General features: G+C 56.4%; 2 protein-coding genes across 4 annotated transcripts; both read left to right on the top strand.

Moving 5' to 3' along the window:
• Positions 1-4988: 4988 nt before the first annotated feature.
• Positions 4989-8385, top strand: CHKB (choline kinase beta). 2 transcript variants are annotated; one of them, XM_049626622.1, is made up of 11 exons: positions 4989-5326; positions 5539-5647; positions 5867-5980; positions 6189-6322; positions 6607-6702; positions 6872-6930; positions 7017-7098; positions 7226-7334; positions 7473-7576; positions 7859-7940; positions 8093-8385. In XM_049626622.1, exons 1-11 carry the CDS (start codon positions 4989-4991, stop codon positions 8165-8167), a joined length of 1302 nt encoding a protein of 433 aa, XP_049482579.1. In that variant the 3' UTR covers positions 8168-8385. The 2 variants fall into 2 exon arrangements, with proteins under 2 accessions (XP_049482579.1, XP_049482580.1); XM_049626623.1 differs by lacking the exon at positions 6607-6702.
• Positions 8386-8669: 284 nt separating this feature from the next.
• On the top strand, positions 8670-16994 carry CPT1B (carnitine palmitoyltransferase 1B). 2 transcript variants are annotated; one of them, XM_049626621.1, is made up of 19 exons: positions 8670-9020; positions 9437-9596; positions 9970-10109; positions 10407-10584; positions 10809-10910; positions 11096-11233; positions 11332-11409; positions 12228-12335; positions 12410-12494; positions 13041-13236; positions 13570-13755; positions 13842-13947; positions 14032-14148; positions 14513-14677; positions 14757-14891; positions 14991-15143; positions 15714-15827; positions 16420-16512; positions 16659-16994. In XM_049626621.1, the coding sequence occupies exons 2-19, from the start codon at positions 9456-9458 to the stop codon at positions 16740-16742; spliced, it is 2319 nt and encodes a 772-aa protein (XP_049482578.1). In that variant the 5' UTR covers positions 8670-9020; positions 9437-9455; the 3' UTR covers positions 16743-16994. The 2 variants fall into 2 exon arrangements, with proteins under 2 accessions (XP_049482578.1, XP_049482577.1); XM_049626620.1 differs by lacking the exon at positions 8670-9020 and having other exon boundaries at positions 9325-9596.
• Positions 16995-19055: the final 2061 nt, after the last annotated feature.

Here is a 19055-nt window from a genome sequence, read left to right as displayed (position 1 = left end):
AAAACGTCTTTTCACTGTTATCACTTGGCATGGAAGCAACCAGACCCCAAAGTAAATCCTCAAAGTACCAGACAAACTCTTGAAGGCCCCCTAAGTAGCAGTAACCCTATCTCCTCATAATCATCAGGATCAATTATCCACTCCTTCTTTGCCTGCTGGTTCACAAGCATGAGGAGCTCAAAATGACCCTATAGGATTTTCAGACTGAGGCTCTGTGTGGGTGTCCTTCCCTGGAACCAGTGGAGTCCCCTCATGGAAATAAATGTTCTCTACCTGGGAACAGCAGAGTTTAATTTCGCAGAGACAGAATGTGCAAATTCTACAAACTGAGCTTTGGATGATGAAAGGATCAGCTTTGGATGATGAAAGGATCATCTTTGGATGATGAAAGGATCCCGATGCTCTGGATCACTGAGCATGATGATGAAAGATATCCCAACCCATGGGTTCTTAGACCTGTGTCTTTGTTCCTGGATCCCTATATTGCATCTACTGGGGGATAGCACCATATACCGGGCTGTGATTCAGTGTATGTATCTGAACTCCTTAAGGTACTGTCCCAGAGCTAGGACCTTTGCTAGAAAGATGTCATTCTATCCATTAGATGGGCTGCTTGTGGACAATGCAGGATATTAGAGAAACAGTGGCTCCCATGGCCATTCATACATCATTGTATCTCTTTCACTGCAAAATGAGTTTCTTTGCCCAAGATAATGTTATACATGATCCTATGTTAGTAAATCCAGTATTCTCTAAGCCCCTGGATAGGGACGTTACTCTGAGATACTGTGGATGTGTGGATGTGTGGGTGTGTGGGTGTGTGGATATGCGGATACATGGCTGTGTGGCTATGTGGCTACATGGATATGTGGATATGTGGATATGTGGATATAGGGAAGCAAACCCACAGCCAGAGCAGGTGTCAGTTCCAATAAGGATGAATCAATGCCGTCTCCTGGGTGGCAAGGGTCTGCCAAAACCAACTTGTCACTGAGTCATCTAGGGATGGTGCCATATTGGGGCTCAGCACTGATACTGGCTGCTAAGAGGTCAGAAATTCAGTGACCATTAGTAATAATAATTCAGTAATAATTAAATAAGCCTCGGTAAGAGAGAGCCCATGTTAGTGGACATAACTTGCACTCCTGCCAACATAGCAACTCCATTCACAGGCCCACCATTTAAGCACAAGGGTAGCCAAGAACACAGGCTGGATGACATCTATCCATCCACCGTGTCATTCAGCGACCCCTCTGCAGTATTAATATGAGGCACAAAGATGCACACATTTGTGACAACTTCATAGGCTCGTCTTCTTTTCCAGAATTCCTTGTCTCCAACATTCCCCTCTTGCTCTTTCCAGCCAGCAAGACATCTGTCACCACTCAGAACTTCATGTGCATTCTTTCTTTAGGCCACTACTCTGTCCACCCCACTCCCTCCCTACAAAGTAGATATCCAAGTGTACTGCTCGAAGCTCTGCCCTCTAGAGGATTTCCCCCCATTACTGTCCTTTAGAGCCACTTTGAATGGGGCCGTAGTGCAGCAGTGATTCAGATCTGAATTCTTCTTCCTGTCTTCTAAGATAGAGGCATCGGTGCCACAGAGACATGGGGGCCACGGCCATCTCTTCCTGTAAATGACTGGTGCTCTCTGAACAAGCTTGGATCCCATTCTTTTTGTGCAATGAATTGCTGCTGAACCTACCCAACCCATTGGCTTCACGGATCTGTCAAGATCTAGCTCAGGACAGGCAGTTTTGGTCACATGGTCATTTGGTGCCCCATAATCAGGCGCTAAGTCTCTACTTGGGTCCAGCAGTGTGCCAGAAGCTTCTTTCAAGCGGTGAGTAGTTCTCTACTGCAGCAGGCACGGCTTTGCTTCAAAACCCTGCGTATGCACTACAAATCTGTGGGAGCGTGCCAAAAGTGCCATATAGGGTCACTACCTACCACAAATAAGCCCAACACTAACGCACTGGTTCTGCTAAGTGGCAGGGGAACCCATCCTCCAATCTGGATCGGCAGAGCCCTCCTTTGTTCTGGACTCCACTCTAAACTGACAGTTTTTCAAGTCACCCAACAAATGGGTCAGAATAGTATTCCCAAGTATGGTACACGCCAGCTCCAAAACCCAGAGGTGCACCAAGTACTATGCGTCCTTCTTTGTGACAGGGTTGCAAGATACAACTTCTCCTCATCTTAGAGGTGATACCCTGGCTCGCCCTACAACAGTGCACCCTGAAAACTTCACTGATGACAGGCTCCACAACTTCTTTTAAGTTTTTATTTATTTATTTACTTCAGAGACACAGAGAGTGAGTGGGGGGAGGGGCGGAGAGAGGGGGAAAGAGAGAATCCCAAGCAGGCTCTGTGCTGTCAGCACAGGAGACCGAGGCGGGGCTCGAACTCACAAATCTGTCAGATCATGACCTGAGCCGAAACCTAGAGTCAGATGCTTAACAAACTGAGCCACCCAGGCGCCCCAGCCTCACAACTTCTGAGAGTTTCTCTCTCATCCTCTGCCATGCATTGTTTTATCAAGGACAGAATACTTGTCCCTTCCTTCTTCACCGTGTCCACTTAGCACGATGTCATCAGTGTTATGTGGAATGTCTGGATGATCGAGAGCTCAATGGATTAATTGTGACGGAGAGCAGGAAAGTTAAAACCGGCTCGAAGTAAGACAATGAATATGTTCAGCTGTTCCTCCTATAAAAACGTGAGATGCTTTTGAGAATCTACTCTTTACTACTGGAAATTGAAAAGAATGTTCACCAAATTGAGAATTGCATCACTAAGTGCCAGCGGTGCATGAATTGGTTCCAGTAAAAATATCTCACCTGACACAGCTGCTGTGATTGGGGATACTACTTGGCTAAGTTTGTGGTGGCTCACCACCATTTCCTTGAATCCACCTGGATTCTGCAGGGGCCATTCAGGTGAACTTAAGATGTAACGGGCATTACCACTTTATGTCTTTGAGAGTGACAAATCTCTGCAGTCCCACCAGGAATGCAGCACGTTTCTGCTTTAGTATTGTGGTAGGGTCCCCTCCCTAAGGAAAGAAAAAACACCTCAAGGCAACCCGACTATACGCATACGTGACAACATCCGTTGTGATCTTGTAACATGAGACCACTTAATCAGACTACATGTTTGTGTGTTACCATATATGGGACACCAAGAGGTAAAAAATATATATATTTAAAAAACTACACCACGAGGCATTCAGGGCTCAGTTCTTTGGGTACGAACCCAACTGAGCGGTGCCGGCAGGAATAAAGTTGCTTCCTGGAAAGAAAAGCCTCGGTGTCACGACTCTTCGTGCAAGAATCTTGCTACAGTGTTCTAGAGGACGTGAGAGTCGGTGTGGGGGTAGTTTCAGGGGCTTCACTTTGCTCATCCTCCCACGATTCTGATTCCACAGGTCAGGGATCAATGTATAGGCTCTGCCCACTGCTAGGTATAATTATCCCAAGATGTACTGGGACCAAAAAAGTAACCACAGGACTTGGGTCAGGATTCCGTTTATTATGTGGCTTCCACAGTCCCTACTCTAACCAATGTTTCATGATGCTTCAGGTACCTTGGCACAAGTGTCTCAGATCCTGTATCTAACAGCTCTTGAAAGGTCTGGATAGTCCCTTTCCCAAAGTAAATTATTTGTTAAGTGGCTCTAGGTTCCTCTGGGGAAGGATTAGAGGACTTTTTTTTTTTTTTTTTTCATATGCTTTCAGTGGCATCACAGGATCCTTCCTTGAAGGACCAAGCCTCCCTTTCAACCAGTGGACTCCAGGTCTCAGAACTGGCTCAGATTTAAACGGAGTGAGGGATTGTGATTTCCACAGCAGCAACTGACATCTGCCTTCTGCTCACAAATTCTTTGTTTCTTTCTGGTTATTCAAATCAATTAACACTCTAGTCAGCTGCCTATCTATTTTATCCCAAAGGACACTATGGTCCAACATGCATGGCCACAGATCCCTAGGGTCAAGTCATTCTGGTTGCCACTCCAGTCTGCAGCAGAAGCAGAAATGCAGGAGGTTGCGTATTTTAGGTGGGACCCCACCAAGGTGGGGTGAGTCTGATCGGTCCTCAAACTGCCAAGGTGGGCCAAGGAGACGTTATACAGCACCAGGTGTTTGCTCCAAGGTGTGCCTTCTCCTGGATTTGATGTTCTAACTGGCCTAGGTCTGGAGGCAAGGGTAGTGGAGTCGGGCATGAAGACATTGGTTTCAAGCACGACAACAAGAGCTTCCTCTCAGAGGTGCGCTTCAACTTACAGGACAGCCTTAGCGATGATTAGGGATGGAAGGCACCTGGAGTCATCAGAATTGTCCCAAGGGTCCCAAACTCTCACTCAACAAATGTTTATTCGGCACCTACCACGTGCCCCACACTCTCTGCTCCACGGAGGGGAGTCACACACACCGTCTCCTCCTCCAGGTGGGACCCACCCTCAGGATCGGGCGCTCAATGGCTGTCCTGCTTGCTCGACTTCCCCGGGGGAGGGGTTGGGGCGCAAACCTATCCAGCGAGTGGCCGCCGCCGCCTGCGCTGCCCCGTCCGCTCCCCGAGGCTGGCGAAGGCACATCTCCGTTCACCGGCACCTCCCTGGGTACACCTGCCCTTTAGCACCCGGCCCACCCCGCTCCCGCCAGCGGAATAGCTCGCGCGCTGCCTGAGGACACACCGCCCCGCCCACGTGACCCACCTTCGCGACGCGCCACAAGGCAGCGCACCCAGCTGCTCAAGACACTTCTGGTCGGCCCACGTCGTTTCCTCGGCTCCGGCCGCAGGCCAAACAGCTGCCTGTCTTTTCAGCGGCCCCGCCCAGCGAGAGAGGTCATTGGTCTTCGCCCGGAGCAGGGGCGGGACGCTCCCTGAGCACGCAGGATTTGGCTTTCGGAATAGGTACGCGACCAGGGTCACGGAGAGAGCCGAGCGCCGCCGCAGAGAGCCGAAAAGAGCCGGAGAGACCCGAGTATGACCGGAGAAGAACAGGCTAGCCGGAAGCAGACCCGAGCGCAGCCGGAAGGAGCCGAGTCTGCCCGAAGGGGGCTGAGCGCGACTGGACTTTGGGCTTGGCCCAGGCGCGCCATGGCTGCCGAGGGGACAGCTGTGGTCGGAGGCGGGGCTGTCGGCGGCAGCCTGGCCAAGGACGGCTTGCTGCAGTCTCAGAGCCTGGACGCGGCCCCGAACCGGCGGCGCAGCTCGTCGCTATCGCGTGACGCCGAGCGCCGAGCCTACCAGTGCTGCCGGGAGTACTTGGGCGGGGCCTGGCGCCGAGTGCGGCCCGAACAGCTGAGGGTTGACCCTGTGAGGTGGGAGGTCAGGGGTCGAGCTCGGGCCCTCAGGACACCGCGTTTCGGAGGCCTCGCGCGCGCGGGGGCGGGGACGGGGGCGGGGCCGGCCTGGCCGGGGGGCGGACGCGGGGGGAAACCCGGTGGGAGGGGGGAGGGGGTGGGGGGGGGGTGGGGGTCCGGGACGGGGGCGGCCGACCGCGGGCTGAGCGCACCCCGGTGTGGGTCTGCAGCGGAGGCCTCAGTAACCTGCTCTTCCGCTGCTCGCTGCCGGACCACCTGCCCAGCGTCGGCAAGGAGCCCCGCGAGGTGCTCCTGCGACTGTACGGGGCCATCCTGCAGGTGAGGAGGGAGTGTGGGCCGCAGTGGCCAGTGGCATTAGGACCGCCCAGCAAGCGTGGGGGGGGGGGGGGGGGCTAAGCAGCTTGTAAATTACCGTAGCGACGCCGGGCTCTGGAGCCTGCGGGCTGTAGAGCGTAAAGTGAAGCGGGGATGGGAGGGGAAAGCAGACCCTCCGGTGTTAGCACCGCTCTGCCCCCTTTGTTGTCCGTCTTCCTTCAGGGCGTGGATTCCTTGGTCCTTGAAAGTGTGATGTTCGCCATCCTGGCGGAGCGGTCGCTGGGGCCCCAGCTCTATGGAGTCTTTCCAGAGGGCCGGCTGGAACAGTACATCCCAGTATGAGCCCAGCCCGGCCCTGACCTCCCTGAGGCACCTCCTTACCCCCAGCCCCTGTTCCCCTTTCCAGTGCGTGCCTTCACACCCCTTACCCCAGGTAGGGCATTTTCCCCAAGACCCTGACTTCCCCCCCCCCCCCACCCATTCCCCTACCCCTTCCCCCTCCTGCCCCAGCCCCCTCACCACCCTGATAGGTTCCTGGGTGCAGAGCCGGCCACTGAAAACGTGTGAGCTTCGAGAGCCGGTGTTGTCAGCAGAAATCGCCACGAAGATGGCCCGGTTCCATGGCATGGAGATGCCGTTCACTAAGGAGCCCCACTGGCTGTTTGGGACCATGGAACGGTGAGTCAGGAGCCTCCTCGGGGCTCCTGCGCACCTGGTCTGAACCCTACTGCTGGCAGGTACTACCCTGGGCTGCAACTGAATGTGTCCATGACTGTCCAGTCCTCCAGCTGAGCGGATTACGCATCCCAGTGTCATCTAGTATGGTCTCTCCCAGAACAGGCTTCCAAATAATGCAGACAAGTCAGAAAAATCCATCAGACAAGTCATACAGTGACAGGAAAAAGGTAGATAGGAGGGTAGGGAGGGATCACAGCGAGCATATCTTATTCTTGGGGTTTCAGGTACCTAAAGCAGATCCAGGACCTGCCCCACACTGGCCTCCCACAGATGAACCTGCTGGAGATGTACAGCCTGAAGGATGAGATGGGTAACCTCAGGTGAGGGAAGGCAGGGCAGGAGAACAGAGTAGCACAGGAGGCAGTTCCAGGTACCGAATGGGGTCCTTCCCAGGATTTACTGAGGGCTGGGTCAGGGCCTGGCCCACGAGGGTGACTCACCCTCCTCTGGCCACTCCTACTCAGGACCCATGCCCCTGTTTCCCTGCAGGAAATTGCTAGACTCTACCCCATCACCAGTGGTCTTCTGTCACAATGACATCCAGGAAGGTAGGAGAAAGCATCTGAGTCTCCTAACCTAAGGTGAGGGGGGCCAGAGGACCCTGGAATGACCAGAACTGCACCCCTTCTCCCAGGGAACATCTTGTTGCTCTCAGAGCCAGAAGACACCGACAGACTGATGCTGGTCGACTTTGAGTACAGTAGTTACAACTACAGGTGAGGGTTAAGAGAATGGTCTCCATGGGTCTGCTTCCAGGCACTCTGGAAAACAGACTAGCCCTTCCTCTCTGCATCCCAGCCACCCAGGGTATTTGGGGACTGAGTGTCTACCTTATTCCCCCAGGGGCTTTGACATTGGGAACCATTTTTGTGAGTGGGTTTATGATTATACTCACGACGAGTGGCCTTTCTACAAAGCACAGCCTGCAGACTACCCCACCCGGGGGCAGCAGGTATGTGGACCAGAGGCTGGGGAGCGGGACCTGGCCTATGAGGGACGAGGAAGGTGATGTCTGAAAAGAATAGCAAGAAAGGATGTTCGCTGGGAGATGCTCCAGTCTCATTTCCTGACTCTTGTCTGTTGATCTCAGCTCCATTTTATTCGCCATTACCTAGCAGAGGTCAAGAAAGGTGAGACCATCTCCCAAGAGGAGCAGAGGAAACTGGAAGAAGATTTGCTGGTAGAGGCTAATCGGTGAGGAAGGATGGGTGGGGGCAGGGGTAGAGCAGGGTGCAGAGGAAAGGGGGCTGAGGAAGGAGGCAGGCAGGCCGACTCACAGGATTGCAGGTAAGGTGCCAGTGCCTGGTGGGGGCAGAGAGTGCAGATGAGGCTGATGGAGAGTGGTGACAGTCAGGACAGGGTTGGGGTTAGGGCAGTGGGGGAGAAGTTGGAGTTCTGGGGCTTGACCAACCTCAGGGATAGGATCCAGGTAGTACCAAGTATGCTCTGAACCCCCGTTTCTCCTGCCCCCCTTAGGTATGCTCTGGCATCCCATTTCTTTTGGGGTCTCTGGTCTATCCTCCAGGCATCTATGTCCACCATAGAATTTGGTTACCTGGTGAGTAACCCAGGTGGGCAGGTTAGGTGTGACGGGAGGTGGGGTGCATCAGGGGCCGTGTGCTCTCCGGGAAGTCTGTGGGCAGACTTGGTGGGGGCTGGGTGTGCCTGACCCACCCTTGTCACAAGTCTGTGGGGTGGGTTCTCCCCCAGGAGTACGCCCAGTCTCGGTTCCGGTTCTACTTCCAGCAGAAGAGACAGCTGAGCAGCTTCCAGCCCTCATCCTGACTCTCCACAGCCCCCAACCGCCAGATTTCTCCTGGAGTCTCCAGGGCAGGACCTTGGAGGGAGGGGCGGGGGGGGGGGGGGGGGGCTCTGGGAACTGGGCTGAGCCCTGGAGTGAGATTGGGGTTGAGGAGGCTGACCTCTCCCCACAGCCCGAAGATGGTGGGAGGGAACCCCTGGGCTGTGCACCTTAAGACAATAAACAAGCTTCTTCCTTCACACCCCGTCCTGGCTCTGCAGCACAAAGTACCAACCAAGGAATGCACACAGGGTGACAAAGTGACCGTGGCTCTGAACCTCACTTTCCCTTTCTGAAAAGCATGGCTGTTTGGTGCTCTGGGCTTGAGAGTAGTTAAGGGTCCACTCTGCCAAATGGAGCCCCTGGCCCTCTGTCTCCCTGGCTCCAGCTTAGAAGTGATGCACACTAGAGAGACTGGGGCGGGGGACTGGGGAGTAATGGGGGTACAAAGAGGGCCCTGGGGTGGGGCTGCCCAACCCTGAGCACTGGAGAGCAGGGGACAGGCAGCACAGCTGACACATGGATGACCTTTTCCCCACATTCAGCTATTTTTAGCTCTAATGCCACCATCCTCACGTGAGACCCTTTAGGCCCCCCCAGGTTCCCAGACCTCTGAGCAATCTCCGCTTGCAGAAACCGGGACCGCCCCCACTCCTGATTCCCACCACAGAGGGAAGGGGATTCTGGTTGCCGCCCCACATCTGTTATCTCAACCCAAATTTGGGAGTGGGTGTCAGGTTCCCGGTGAGGGCGGGGCGGGGATGGCCAGGCCTGAAGGACGTGGGGACACGGGCCAGAGCTACTGGCCCCACACGCTGACAGGAGCGAACCCAGCCCGTGAGTGGAGTGGGGGGCAACACGGCCACCGGTCCGGCTCAGAGTCCTAGACCAGAGCAGGGGACCAGGACGGCGCCGGGGTCCCTCCCAGGCGGGGCTGGGAGTGCCCAGACCCGGCCTTGCCCCAGACCAACTCTGCGTCTCGCCCCCACCCCGAGGCAGCCATTCTGCAGATTTTACGGCTCGACCCCTGCACCACCGTGACGGACCCTGCCCGGAACGCGGGCGCGAGGGTTCCGCGGCCGTTGGTCAGGCTGCGCGGGCCGTGCGAAGCGGGAGGGCGGGGGACGGCCGCTGGCGCGGTGCGGGCGGGGGCGCGGCCCGGCCGGGGGCGGAGGGAGGGGGCCTCCGCGCGGAGGGCGGCCGGGGGCGGGGTCAGCCTGAGCCCGCCCGCGCACCCTCCTGCCCCCTCCCAGGTGACGGCCAACCTCCAGGATGGCGGAAGCGCACCAGGCCGTGGCCTTCCAGTTCACGGTGACCCCAGATGGGGTCGACTTCCGGCTCAGTCGGGAGGCCCTGAAACACGTCTACTTGTCTGGGATCAACTCCTGGAAGAAACGCCTGATTCGCATCAAGGTGGGCGCAGGTGGTTCTCGCTTCTTCCAGCAAGTGCAGAATAGAGTCCTCCCGGAGACAGAGGCCAGGTGTCAGCTGCTGCCCCTTTGTTAAGATCCTCCACCCCCACCTTGGCTGGCAGTCCTGCTGGGTGACAGGCTCTAGCAGTGCAGAAACCAGAGCGGCGCTCAAGGTGTGGCGGGGAGATGGGCATACAAGGAGTGGCAGAGGGACACAGTGAGTAATCGGGTGCTGCAGGTGTGGGAGTGTGGAGAAGGGGAAGACCGGACATGAGGGAGGAAGAAGAACACAACAGGTGAGAGACCCGGGACCCCACAGGTGCCTGCTCACCGCCCTCACTCCTGCTGTAAGTGTGCTTGTTTCTGCCCCACAGAATGGTATCCTTAGGGGTGTGTACCCTGGCAGCCCCACCAGCTGGCTGGTCGTCGTCATGGCAACCGTGGGTTCTTCCTACTGCAAAGTGGACATCTCCATGGGACTCATCTGCTGTATCCAGAGATGCCTCCCTGAGGGGTGAGAAGCAGGGCTATGAGAGAGGGCCGGGCAGGCTCTAAGGCCAGGGTTCCTGAGCTGGGCAGATGCAGGACAGTAGCCATTGGAGGTCCTAGGGCAGCCCTCCCTGGGGGCTGCCATCACCAGAGTCCCACATTCGTAAGTTTGTATGTTATGCATTCAGACACGAGTGTGCCCAGGAATGTTATTCTTCAGCACCTCCCCCAAGATGGTTTGTACCATCAAAACTTCAGAGTCAGAATTTCCCCAAGGCTGGCCTCAAGTGGACCCTCTGTAGCCCTCTCCCTTCTCTGACAGATGTGGCCCCTACCGGACCCCACAGACCCGGGCACTTCTCAGCATGGCTATCTTCTCCACGGGGGTCTGGATGATGGGCATCTTCTTCTTCCGCCAAACCCTGAAAATGCTTCTTTCCTACCATGGCTGGATGTTTGAGATGCACGGCCAGACCAGCCACTTCACCAAAGTCTGGGCTGTGAGCAGAAGCCAGGGGAGGGGTTCAGGCATCTGGTTTGAGACCCTGGGGGCCTCATTTGGGGTTCTAACTTGGAGGGGAGAGGCAGACAGGGCACTGGTGCCTGGTGCATAGGTTTGTCCTGGTTCTGAGGGTCGGGAGCCCAAGTCCTCAAGTGTTTGCTAGTTTGTTTCCGTTATTTCCCCTGGTTCTCACCAGAAACACTCTGTGCTCTGTACGCCCAGTTCTGTGTCCGCCTTCTGTCCAGCCGGCGGCCCATGCTCTACAGCTTCCAGACATCCCTGCCCAAGCTTCCTGTGCCCAGTGTGCCAGCCACAATTCACCGGGTGAGGGCCTGAATCAGACATCCCAATGTGCAGGCTAGGCTGGACCCAGAGGACTTCTGCAAACATAAGGAACTGTCCCCTGCAAAGAGCGCGGTTTAGAGCAATGGGGCTGGGTTGGAAGAGGGTCGGGACAGAGGTGGTTGTTGCTGTTTGGCCCCCACACTGACAACAACTTGGCTGGACAGTACCTGGAGTCTGTGCGGCCCTTGCTGGATGATGAGGAATATTACCGAATGGAGACGCTGGCCAAAGAATTCCAGGACAAGACTGCTCCCAGGCTGCAGAAGTACCTGGTTCTCAAGTCATGGTGGGCAACTAACTATGTGAGTCCCCTCCTGGGCTTACCCTCACCTCCGCTTGTGTCAGGGGGATCTGTCCCCTGCCCTCTGCCCCAGCCCTCACTGCTCCCTCCCTCCCGCAGGTGAGTGACTGGTGGGAAGAGTACGTGTATCTGCGCAGCAGGGCCCCCCTCGTGGTGAACAGCAACTACTATGTCATGGTGCGAGAGAATTCGGGGACAGGGAAGATGAGGGAGGTCCTGGAGGAACAGTCAGGAAGCAGCTTCAGGGCCGCAGAGATACCGAGGATCTAGAGAATTGGGTAGCCACACAGCCTGACGCTGTCAGTCTCAGAGTCCCCAGGCTCCGTCACTTCCTGCCTTGGTTCCCTTGCTGGCCTCCCAGCCACATGTTCCCAGCTCTCCTAACACCATCCCCAGGGAATCTCCTTCATCATGCCTCCCTTTTGTGTCACGATGTGGACCCAGAGCAGCTTCTCTGAGAGCTCAGAAGGTCACTGTTGGTCTCTAACCCTCCCATGACCAGCCCCCCACCCCCAGCACATGCTTGTGCTGCAGCCACCAGGATCCCCCCACCAGCACATGCAGCCACCAGGGTCCCCCCACCGCCCAGCCACAGGTCCATGCAGCATGCCTCTCTCTCCTCTCCCACTGTCCAAAACACACTGTGAATCCTGTGCTGAATTCCCCTCCTCCACAAAACTGTCCTCCTCACAGCTTATATATGGCTTGTCCACACCAGAGGTTTTAAACTGTTTTTTAGTGGGGGGAACTTCTTTTTCAATGCAAAATAAACAAAATACGAACAAAAATAGATTATGGAAAAGCAGATCAAAGATTCAGGCTGGGCGGAGGGGTTACGTGATCAGTTACGCATTTCATCTCTGGCAGTGCACCCTGACCGAATGTGCAGGATGGACCGGGGGAAGGGGTCAAGACACCCTGTCCTTAGGCAGGGAGACCCAGGTGACCTGTGCACATTTGTCACACCACCTGCAAGCTCTGTCCTCTCTCTGTAGGACTTTGTGCTCATCAAGAACACAGACATACAGGCAGCCCGCCTGGGAAACATCGTCCACGCTATGATCATGTATCGCCGTAAACTGGACCGTGAAGAGATCAAGCCTGTGAGTTGTGTTGGGTTGAGGACATGACAGGGAAAGGAGGCCTGAGTCTGAGCCATGCTGGGCCTTCCTCCCAGGTGATGGCACTGGGCATCGTGCCCATGTGCTCCTACCAGATGGAGAGGATGTTCAACACCACCCGGATCCCAGGCAAGGAGACAGGTACTGGCCACAACCAGGAGCCCGTGGTGGGACCATCCAGACGGAGTTCCCTCCCGCCCAGCTCTGGGCCTGCCATGGCTGGTCACCCTACCACCTGCTCATCCATCACCAAGCATCCTGGGTGTCTCAGGGTCATGTAATTGTGACCCTACTATTCACAGGCACGACGCTAGTGCTGGGACCCTGCGGGCCCAAAACAGAGCCCCTCCTGTCCTGTCTGGGCTTCACAGGCCGGGGGAAGGTAGTCTGAGGAAGGAGCAGCAGGGGGGCAGAGCTTTCCGTGAGCCCTTCATGGAGCCTGTGGGACCAGAAGGCTGCTCACAGACCCTGGGGCAGTGTGTGGGCTTCCTGCCCTGTGAAGTGCTTCACAGGGTGTTGGCCTTCAACAAGGTGTGGAGGCAACCAGCATAGGGCCTGGTTCAGTGCAGGCCCCCTGCACCCCAGGCCCCCCCCCCCCAGGGAAGCTGGCAGCCTACAGAGCAGGTGGAGTGGAGCAAGGCACGCCATGCCACACTGCCTCAGCCTTCCTGCCCGCTTCCGCTGCAGACCTGCTGCAGCACCTCTCCGACAGCAGGCACGTGGCCGTCTACCACAAGGGCCGCTTCTTCAAGGTGTGGCTCTACGAGGGCTCGCACCTGCTCAAGCCTCGCGACCTGGAGATGCAGTTCCAGAGGATCCTGGATGATCCCTCCCCACCTCAGCCTGGGGAGGAGAAGCTGGCAGCCCTCACTGCGGGGGGAAGGTATCAGGGCCCCACGAGGGGAGGGGCTTGGCCCCGAGTGCCGCCCTGGAACGTGGGGCCAGAGGCATGACTGAGGGAGGGAAGTGCCGGCACGGCATCCTCTGTCCACAGCAGGACCCTCTGTGGCGAGGGGCACTGCTGGTCAGTGGCTGTAGCCCACTGCATCTCCAGCCACATCCAGCTCGGTGATGGCCAGGAGGGAGTGTGTGGAGGACAAGGACACCTTCCAGGAGAGGCTGGTACCCCCAGCTCTGGGCCCTGCTGGGTCCTGGGAGGTGCCCTTCTCTGCCACCCACAGTGTCTCCAGCTCTCACCCTGCCCTTATGCCCCCAGAGTGGAGTGGGCACAGGCACGCCAGGCTTTCTTCAGCTCCGGCAAGAACAAGACTGCTCTAGACGCCATCGAGCGCGCTGCTTTCTTTGTGGCCCTGGACGAGGAGTCTCCCCACTACGACCCTGAAGATGAGGCCAGCCTCAGCCTCTATGGCAAGGCCCTACTTCATGGCAACTGCTACAACAGGTGCGGCACCCCAGCCCCGGTGCAGGCCCCCCGCCTCTCCGTCCATCTCGGTGTGCTCCGCTCATCGCCTGCCTCCTTTCCTGCAGGTGGTTCGACAAGTCTTTTACTCTCATTGCCTTCAAGAATGGCCAGCTGGGCCTCAACACGGAACACGCGTGGGCAGACGCCCCTATCATAGGGCACCTCTGGGAGGTAACGGGCCCTGACAGGCATCCTGCAGGGCAGGCTGGGTGCGGGACACGTGGGTGGTCTCTCAGCCTGACCTTCTCCCTGCAGTTTGTCCTGGGCACTGACACCTTCCACCTGGGCTACACGGAGACTGGGCACTGCCTGGGCAAACCGAACCCCATGCTTGCAGCTCCCCAGCGGCTGCAGTGGGACATTCCTGAGCAGGTGTGCCGTCTGCGAAGGAACAGGGACGGGCTTGTGAGAGTGACAAGTATGACAAGTACCCGGGATGCTCTCGCGGGAGGGACAGGAGCTTCTCAGAGTCCATTTGGTGGTTAGAGAAAGATGTGAGGTGTGAGAGTCATCCATGGGGCACCTGTTAGTGCCTCCCTCTTCCCACAAAGCCCTACCTGACCTCTGGTGGCTGCTGCCCCCAGGTTGCCCTTTGTGTCTGAAGATGGAGAAGGTGCACCGAGACCTGCCCAGCCCCGCTTTTCATCTATCACCTAAACTTCAGGCCTCCCAGATGTGACCCTGGAGTCCTGCTTAGAGAGCTCTGCCCCCAGCTGACCCTTCCATGTCTTGGCAGTGCCAGGCGGTCATCGAGAGCTCCTACCGGGTGGCCACAGCGCTGGCAGACGACGTGGAGCTGTACTGCTTCCAGTTCTTGCCATTTGGCAAAGGCCTCATCAAGAAGTGTCGGACCAGCCCTGACGCCTTTGTGCAGATTGCCCTGCAGCTGGCGCACTTCCGGGTAGGAGCCCCGCGGGGCCGCTGAGGGGGCAGGGTGGCACCAGACTCACCTGCCAGATTCACCCCTCTCTGCTCCTCAGGACAGGGGCAAGTTCTGCCTGACCTATGAAGCCTCCATGACTAGAATGTTCCGAGAGGGACGGACCGAGACTGTACGTTCCTGTACCAGCGAGTCCACAGCCTTTGTTCAGGCTATGGTGAAGGGGTCCCACATGGTGAGCCTCCCCGACCAGCCACACTGTGAGGTGACCCCTCTACCTTCTGCCCACCTTGGGGTCAGGGCTACTCTTCACTGCTCCACTTCTGCTCCCCAGAAAGCAGACCTCCAAGATCTCTTCCGGAAAGCTTCCAAGAAACACCAGAATATGTACCGCCTGGCCATGACAGGGGCTGGGATAGACAGGCACCTCTTCTGCCTTTACGTGGTCTCCAAGTACCTGGGGGTCAGCTCCCCTTTCCTGGCTGAGGTCAGCATTGTTGGTGGGTATGTCCTCTGTCCCCATGCCCTCTCCTGGGGGGGCTTGGCCTGTTTTCTTTCTGGCCAGCTCCCCAGAAGCTGCCCTCGAGGGCTGGGGCCGGCTTTCCCACTCTACAGCCCATCCAGGCTCGTGGTCCTGGCTCTGAGTGGGAACCTCCCCTCACGGAGCTGGTGTTCTCATGAGAGTGTCAGGTGGTGACAGCACTTGTGAGGAAAGCGTAGAGGCTGCAGTATCAGGGTGGGCAGAATACCCAGGCAGGGGAACCTCCGGTGCCCAGACACTGAGGCAGGGGTGTGGGTGCGCAAGGAACAGCAGGAGGGGAGGGGGCAGAACCTAGGAAGGGATAGGCTGGTAGGAGAGGAGGCCCAGGGGACAGTTAGGTCACATGGGGCCTTGAGGGTTTTGTGCGGATGCTGACATGGCTGAGAACACACTGGCAGGGCGGGCGAGGGGCAGCGTCACTCGTACTGGTGCTGAGGCACCACCTGTCAGCAGGTGCATGCTCGGTGCATGGCGCTCCGTGCATGGTGTCTCACTGCTGGGGCCCCCTTGTTGCAGGTGCTCTCAGAACCCTGGCGCCTCTCCACCAGCCAGATCGCTCAATTCCAGATCCGTATGTTTGACCCAGAGCAGTACCCGAATCACTTGGGCGCCGGTGGTGGCTTTGGCCCCGTAAGTGCCCTTGAGAGGGGACAGATGAGCAGGACTGGGCCCCAGGGGTTTCAGTGGAGAGTGCAGTCTTGAAGTCAGACCAGAGGTGGGAGCACGGCCCCGGGGCTTGCCCTGCGTGGAAACAGCATGAGTAGCTACGGGCCCGACCTGAAGACAGAAGACAGAAGACGGGTGCCTGGGGCCCACCCAGGCCAACACTCCTCAATGCTCCCAGCTGCAGCATGACCACACCCAGGGCTGGTTTCCTCCTCTGAAGCGTGTGCTTCCCAGAGACAGCCCAGGCCTCCCACTGAGAAGTTCGAGTGGGCTAGTTTGTCACCCCCCCCCCCCCCCCCCCCCCCGGAGAGAAGCAGTGATATTGAGCCTCCTGAAAGAAACACAAGGTCCTGGCTCCTGGTCTGGAGCTGCATCGGGCAGAGCCCCTCGGTTTTCACGCTTTTTCCTGGGGGTGTTCCTGACCGCAGGAGAAACGCAGCATCTGGGGTGGGGCCCCTTCCTGGGAATATTGTGGGGAGAACAAGCGTGAAGTCAGCTTGGCTTTCGGATCCACAAAGTTTGGTTTACTTGTTCTTTACTCTCGTGCTGCCCTCAGGTGGCAGACGACGGCTATGGGGTTTCCTACATGATTGCGGGCGAAAACACCATCTTCTTCCACATCTCCAGCAAGTTTTCAAGCTCAGAGACGGTGAGTCTCCCCTGTTCCTGCACAGGCCTGAGGAGGGGATGCCACCTGGGGCCCTGTCTGGGCAGGGTGGGGGAAGAGTCCTCAGTTTTAGGGGCAGAGGGACAGGGGTTCACCTGAAGGTTGGTCTGAGCTCTTGGCTCCCACAGAATGCCCAGCGCTTTGGGAACCACATCCGCCAGGCTCTGCTGGACATCGCTGATCTTTTCCAAGTTCCCAAGGCCGACAGCTGAGAGCTGGAGAAATGCCAGCTGCCCTTCCATCCCCACGTTGTGGAGGGAGGGGCCTGTGGTCGCCTCACAGGCACAGGGTGGCCTTGCACAGGTGTCCCGGCTCCAAGGACAGCTCTGGCAGCCGGCACTTTCCAGGCAGATAGATGCTGCTGGCTGAGGGCCCAGGTGGTGGAGGTGGGGTTGGAGCAGGGAGGGGATTTCGATTTTCTTTTTCTTGCTAGATACTAATAAAGATAAGGCTGTGTAATTTTCTCTTGGCTCTCAGGTACCTTTGTTTTGCTGGGGACTATGAGGCCCTCCCCTGCCCAAGTCCAGACCAGAGAAGTGGCAGGGTGGGGAGCTGGGGCTGGGAGACTGAGAGGCATATGACCTACTTTGAAATGCGTGTCTCTCCTGAGGTCACCGCTGTCCACACTCACGTGTGCACTTGGAATAAATTCTTGCTTTAGAACCTTCACCTGGTCCCTGGGGCCACTTCTGTTTGTCAGCCAGAGAGTGGGGCCCACCTGCCTCCTCCATGAATAGTCACGCCCTCTGCACCCCTGCACAGCCCTGTGGAGGCCCTTGGCCTCCTCCTGGCCAAAGGGAGGGGCTGTAACCTCAGGCCCGAGGTCAAGGTGCCAAGTGGCCATGTCTGTGAGACGGCACACACCATAATCTGGAGCAACACGTGCTCCTCCCCTCAGGTTTTACATTAAATTAACATCAGGAGTAAACAAAAAATAATTTGTTTGGAAAGTATAAGTAGACAGCACTATCACTGCATGCTAGAATGAATCTGGATCTCAGCCCTATGCTTGGTGCTAAGAACCCAGAAATGAAGGGGCGCCTGGGAGGCTCAGTTGGTTAAGCATCCGACTTTGGCTCAGGTCACGACCTCATGGTTCGTGGGTTCGAGCCCCACATCGGGCTCTGTGCTGACGGCTCAGAGCCTGGAGCCTGCTTTGGATTTTGTGTCTCCCTCTCTCTGCCCCTCCCCTGCTCATGCTCTGTCTCTGTCTCAAAAAAATAAATAAACATTAAAAAAATGTTAAAAAAAAAAAAAAAAAAGAGCCCAGAAATGAATTAGACATAATCCTGGGCCTTCTCTCATGAAGCTCTGTTTGTCAAGCTCTGTGCTGGAGGTTCAGTGGTGAACAAGGCACCGACCTATGTGGAATTCACTATTAGGTGACACAGGCATGGATCAGGGGACGGAGTGGCTGGCAGGGAAACCAGGAGGCTTTTGGAATAATTCACTTAGTAAGTACTTATTGAGTGCTACTGTGGGCTAGGCACTGGGATACAGCTGTGAATAAAACTGGCCATAAGAGTCCCTCCCTCTGGGGCTTAGAGTCTAGTGGGGAGGCAGGCATTAATGAAGAAGAATGAGTAAATTATATAGTAAGTCAGATAGTAATAAGTGCTAAGGAGAAAAGTAAGGGGAGGGAGCGCGGAGGGGTGGGTGGCAATTTCAGATGGGGTTGCGCAGGCAGGCCTTCCGGAGCGGGGCCATTGGACTCAGACCTGAAGGAAATGAGCATGCAAGGGCAGCAGATACCTGGCAGAGTGGACAGCAAGAGCCAAAGCTTCAAGGTGGAAGCATTGCCTGCTGCAATGCAGGAACAGTACTGGACGGTCTGTGGCTGGCACAGAATTAGTGGGGGGCGCGGAGCCGGGGGGGTGGGGGGAAACAGGTGGACTGTGCCAGACTCTGGTTTCCCTGAATGATGGGGGAGACGTTGAGGTTTGAGCAGAGGGTGATATAACCTGCCCTAAATTTTAACGGGATCATCATGGCCAACCTAAATGACATTAGAACCAACGGCGGGGGGCGGGGGGCAGGGGGTTGTGCACCTGACTCTGGAGTCAGTTGAGCATCTGACTCTTGATTTCAACTCAGATCATGATCTCATGGTTCATGGGTTCGAGCCACATGTCAGGTTCTGTGCTGACAGTGTGGAGTCAGCTTGGGATTCCCTCTCTCTCTGCCCCTCCCATACTCATGCTCTGTCTTTCAAAATAAATAAATATGGGTGCCTGGGTGGCTCAGTCAGTTAAGCATTTAACTATTGGTTTCAGCTCAGGTCATGATCTCATGGTTTGTGAGTTTGAGCCCCACATCGGGCTCCTTGCTGACACTGTGGAGACTGCTTGGGATTCTCTCTCTCTCTCTCTCTCTCTCTCTCTCTCTCCCTCCCTCGCTCTCTCTCTGCCCCTCTCCCCGCCTCTCTCAAAAGTAAATAAACAAATTCAATAAATAAACTTTTTTTTTAATTCTTAAAAAAAAATAACAAAGTAGGGGCTGGTAAGGACAGAAAGGAGACCTGTCAT

The sequence above is a fragment of the Panthera uncia genome, chromosome B4 (genome assembly GCF_023721935.1).
Source record: "Panthera uncia isolate 11264 chromosome B4, Puncia_PCG_1.0, whole genome shotgun sequence".
NCBI classification, from domain to species: domain Eukaryota; kingdom Metazoa; phylum Chordata; class Mammalia; order Carnivora; family Felidae; genus Panthera; species Panthera uncia.
This window is presented reverse-complemented; position numbering and strand designations above follow the sequence as displayed.

Coding starts and splice junctions, on each gene's coding strand:
- CHKB (XM_049626622.1), top strand. CDS start 4,989: ATGACCGGAGAAGAACAGGCTAGCCGGAAGCAGACCCGAGCGCAGCCG. Junction 7,099..7,225: donor TACAGTAGTTACAACTACAG/GTGAGGGTTAAG, acceptor TTATTCCCCCAG/GGGCTTTGACATTGGGAACC. Junction 7,941..8,092: donor CCATAGAATTTGGTTACCTG/GTGAGTAACCCA, acceptor GTTCTCCCCCAG/GAGTACGCCCAGTCTCGGTT.
- CPT1B (XM_049626621.1), top strand. CDS start 9,456: ATGGCGGAAGCGCACCAGGCCGTGGCCTTCCAGTTCACGGTGACCCCA. Junction 10,911..11,095: donor TGCCAGCCACAATTCACCGG/GTGAGGGCCTGA, acceptor TTGGCTGGACAG/TACCTGGAGTCTGTGCGGCC. Junction 12,495..13,040: donor GATCCCAGGCAAGGAGACAG/GTACTGGCCACA, acceptor CTTCCGCTGCAG/ACCTGCTGCAGCACCTCTCC.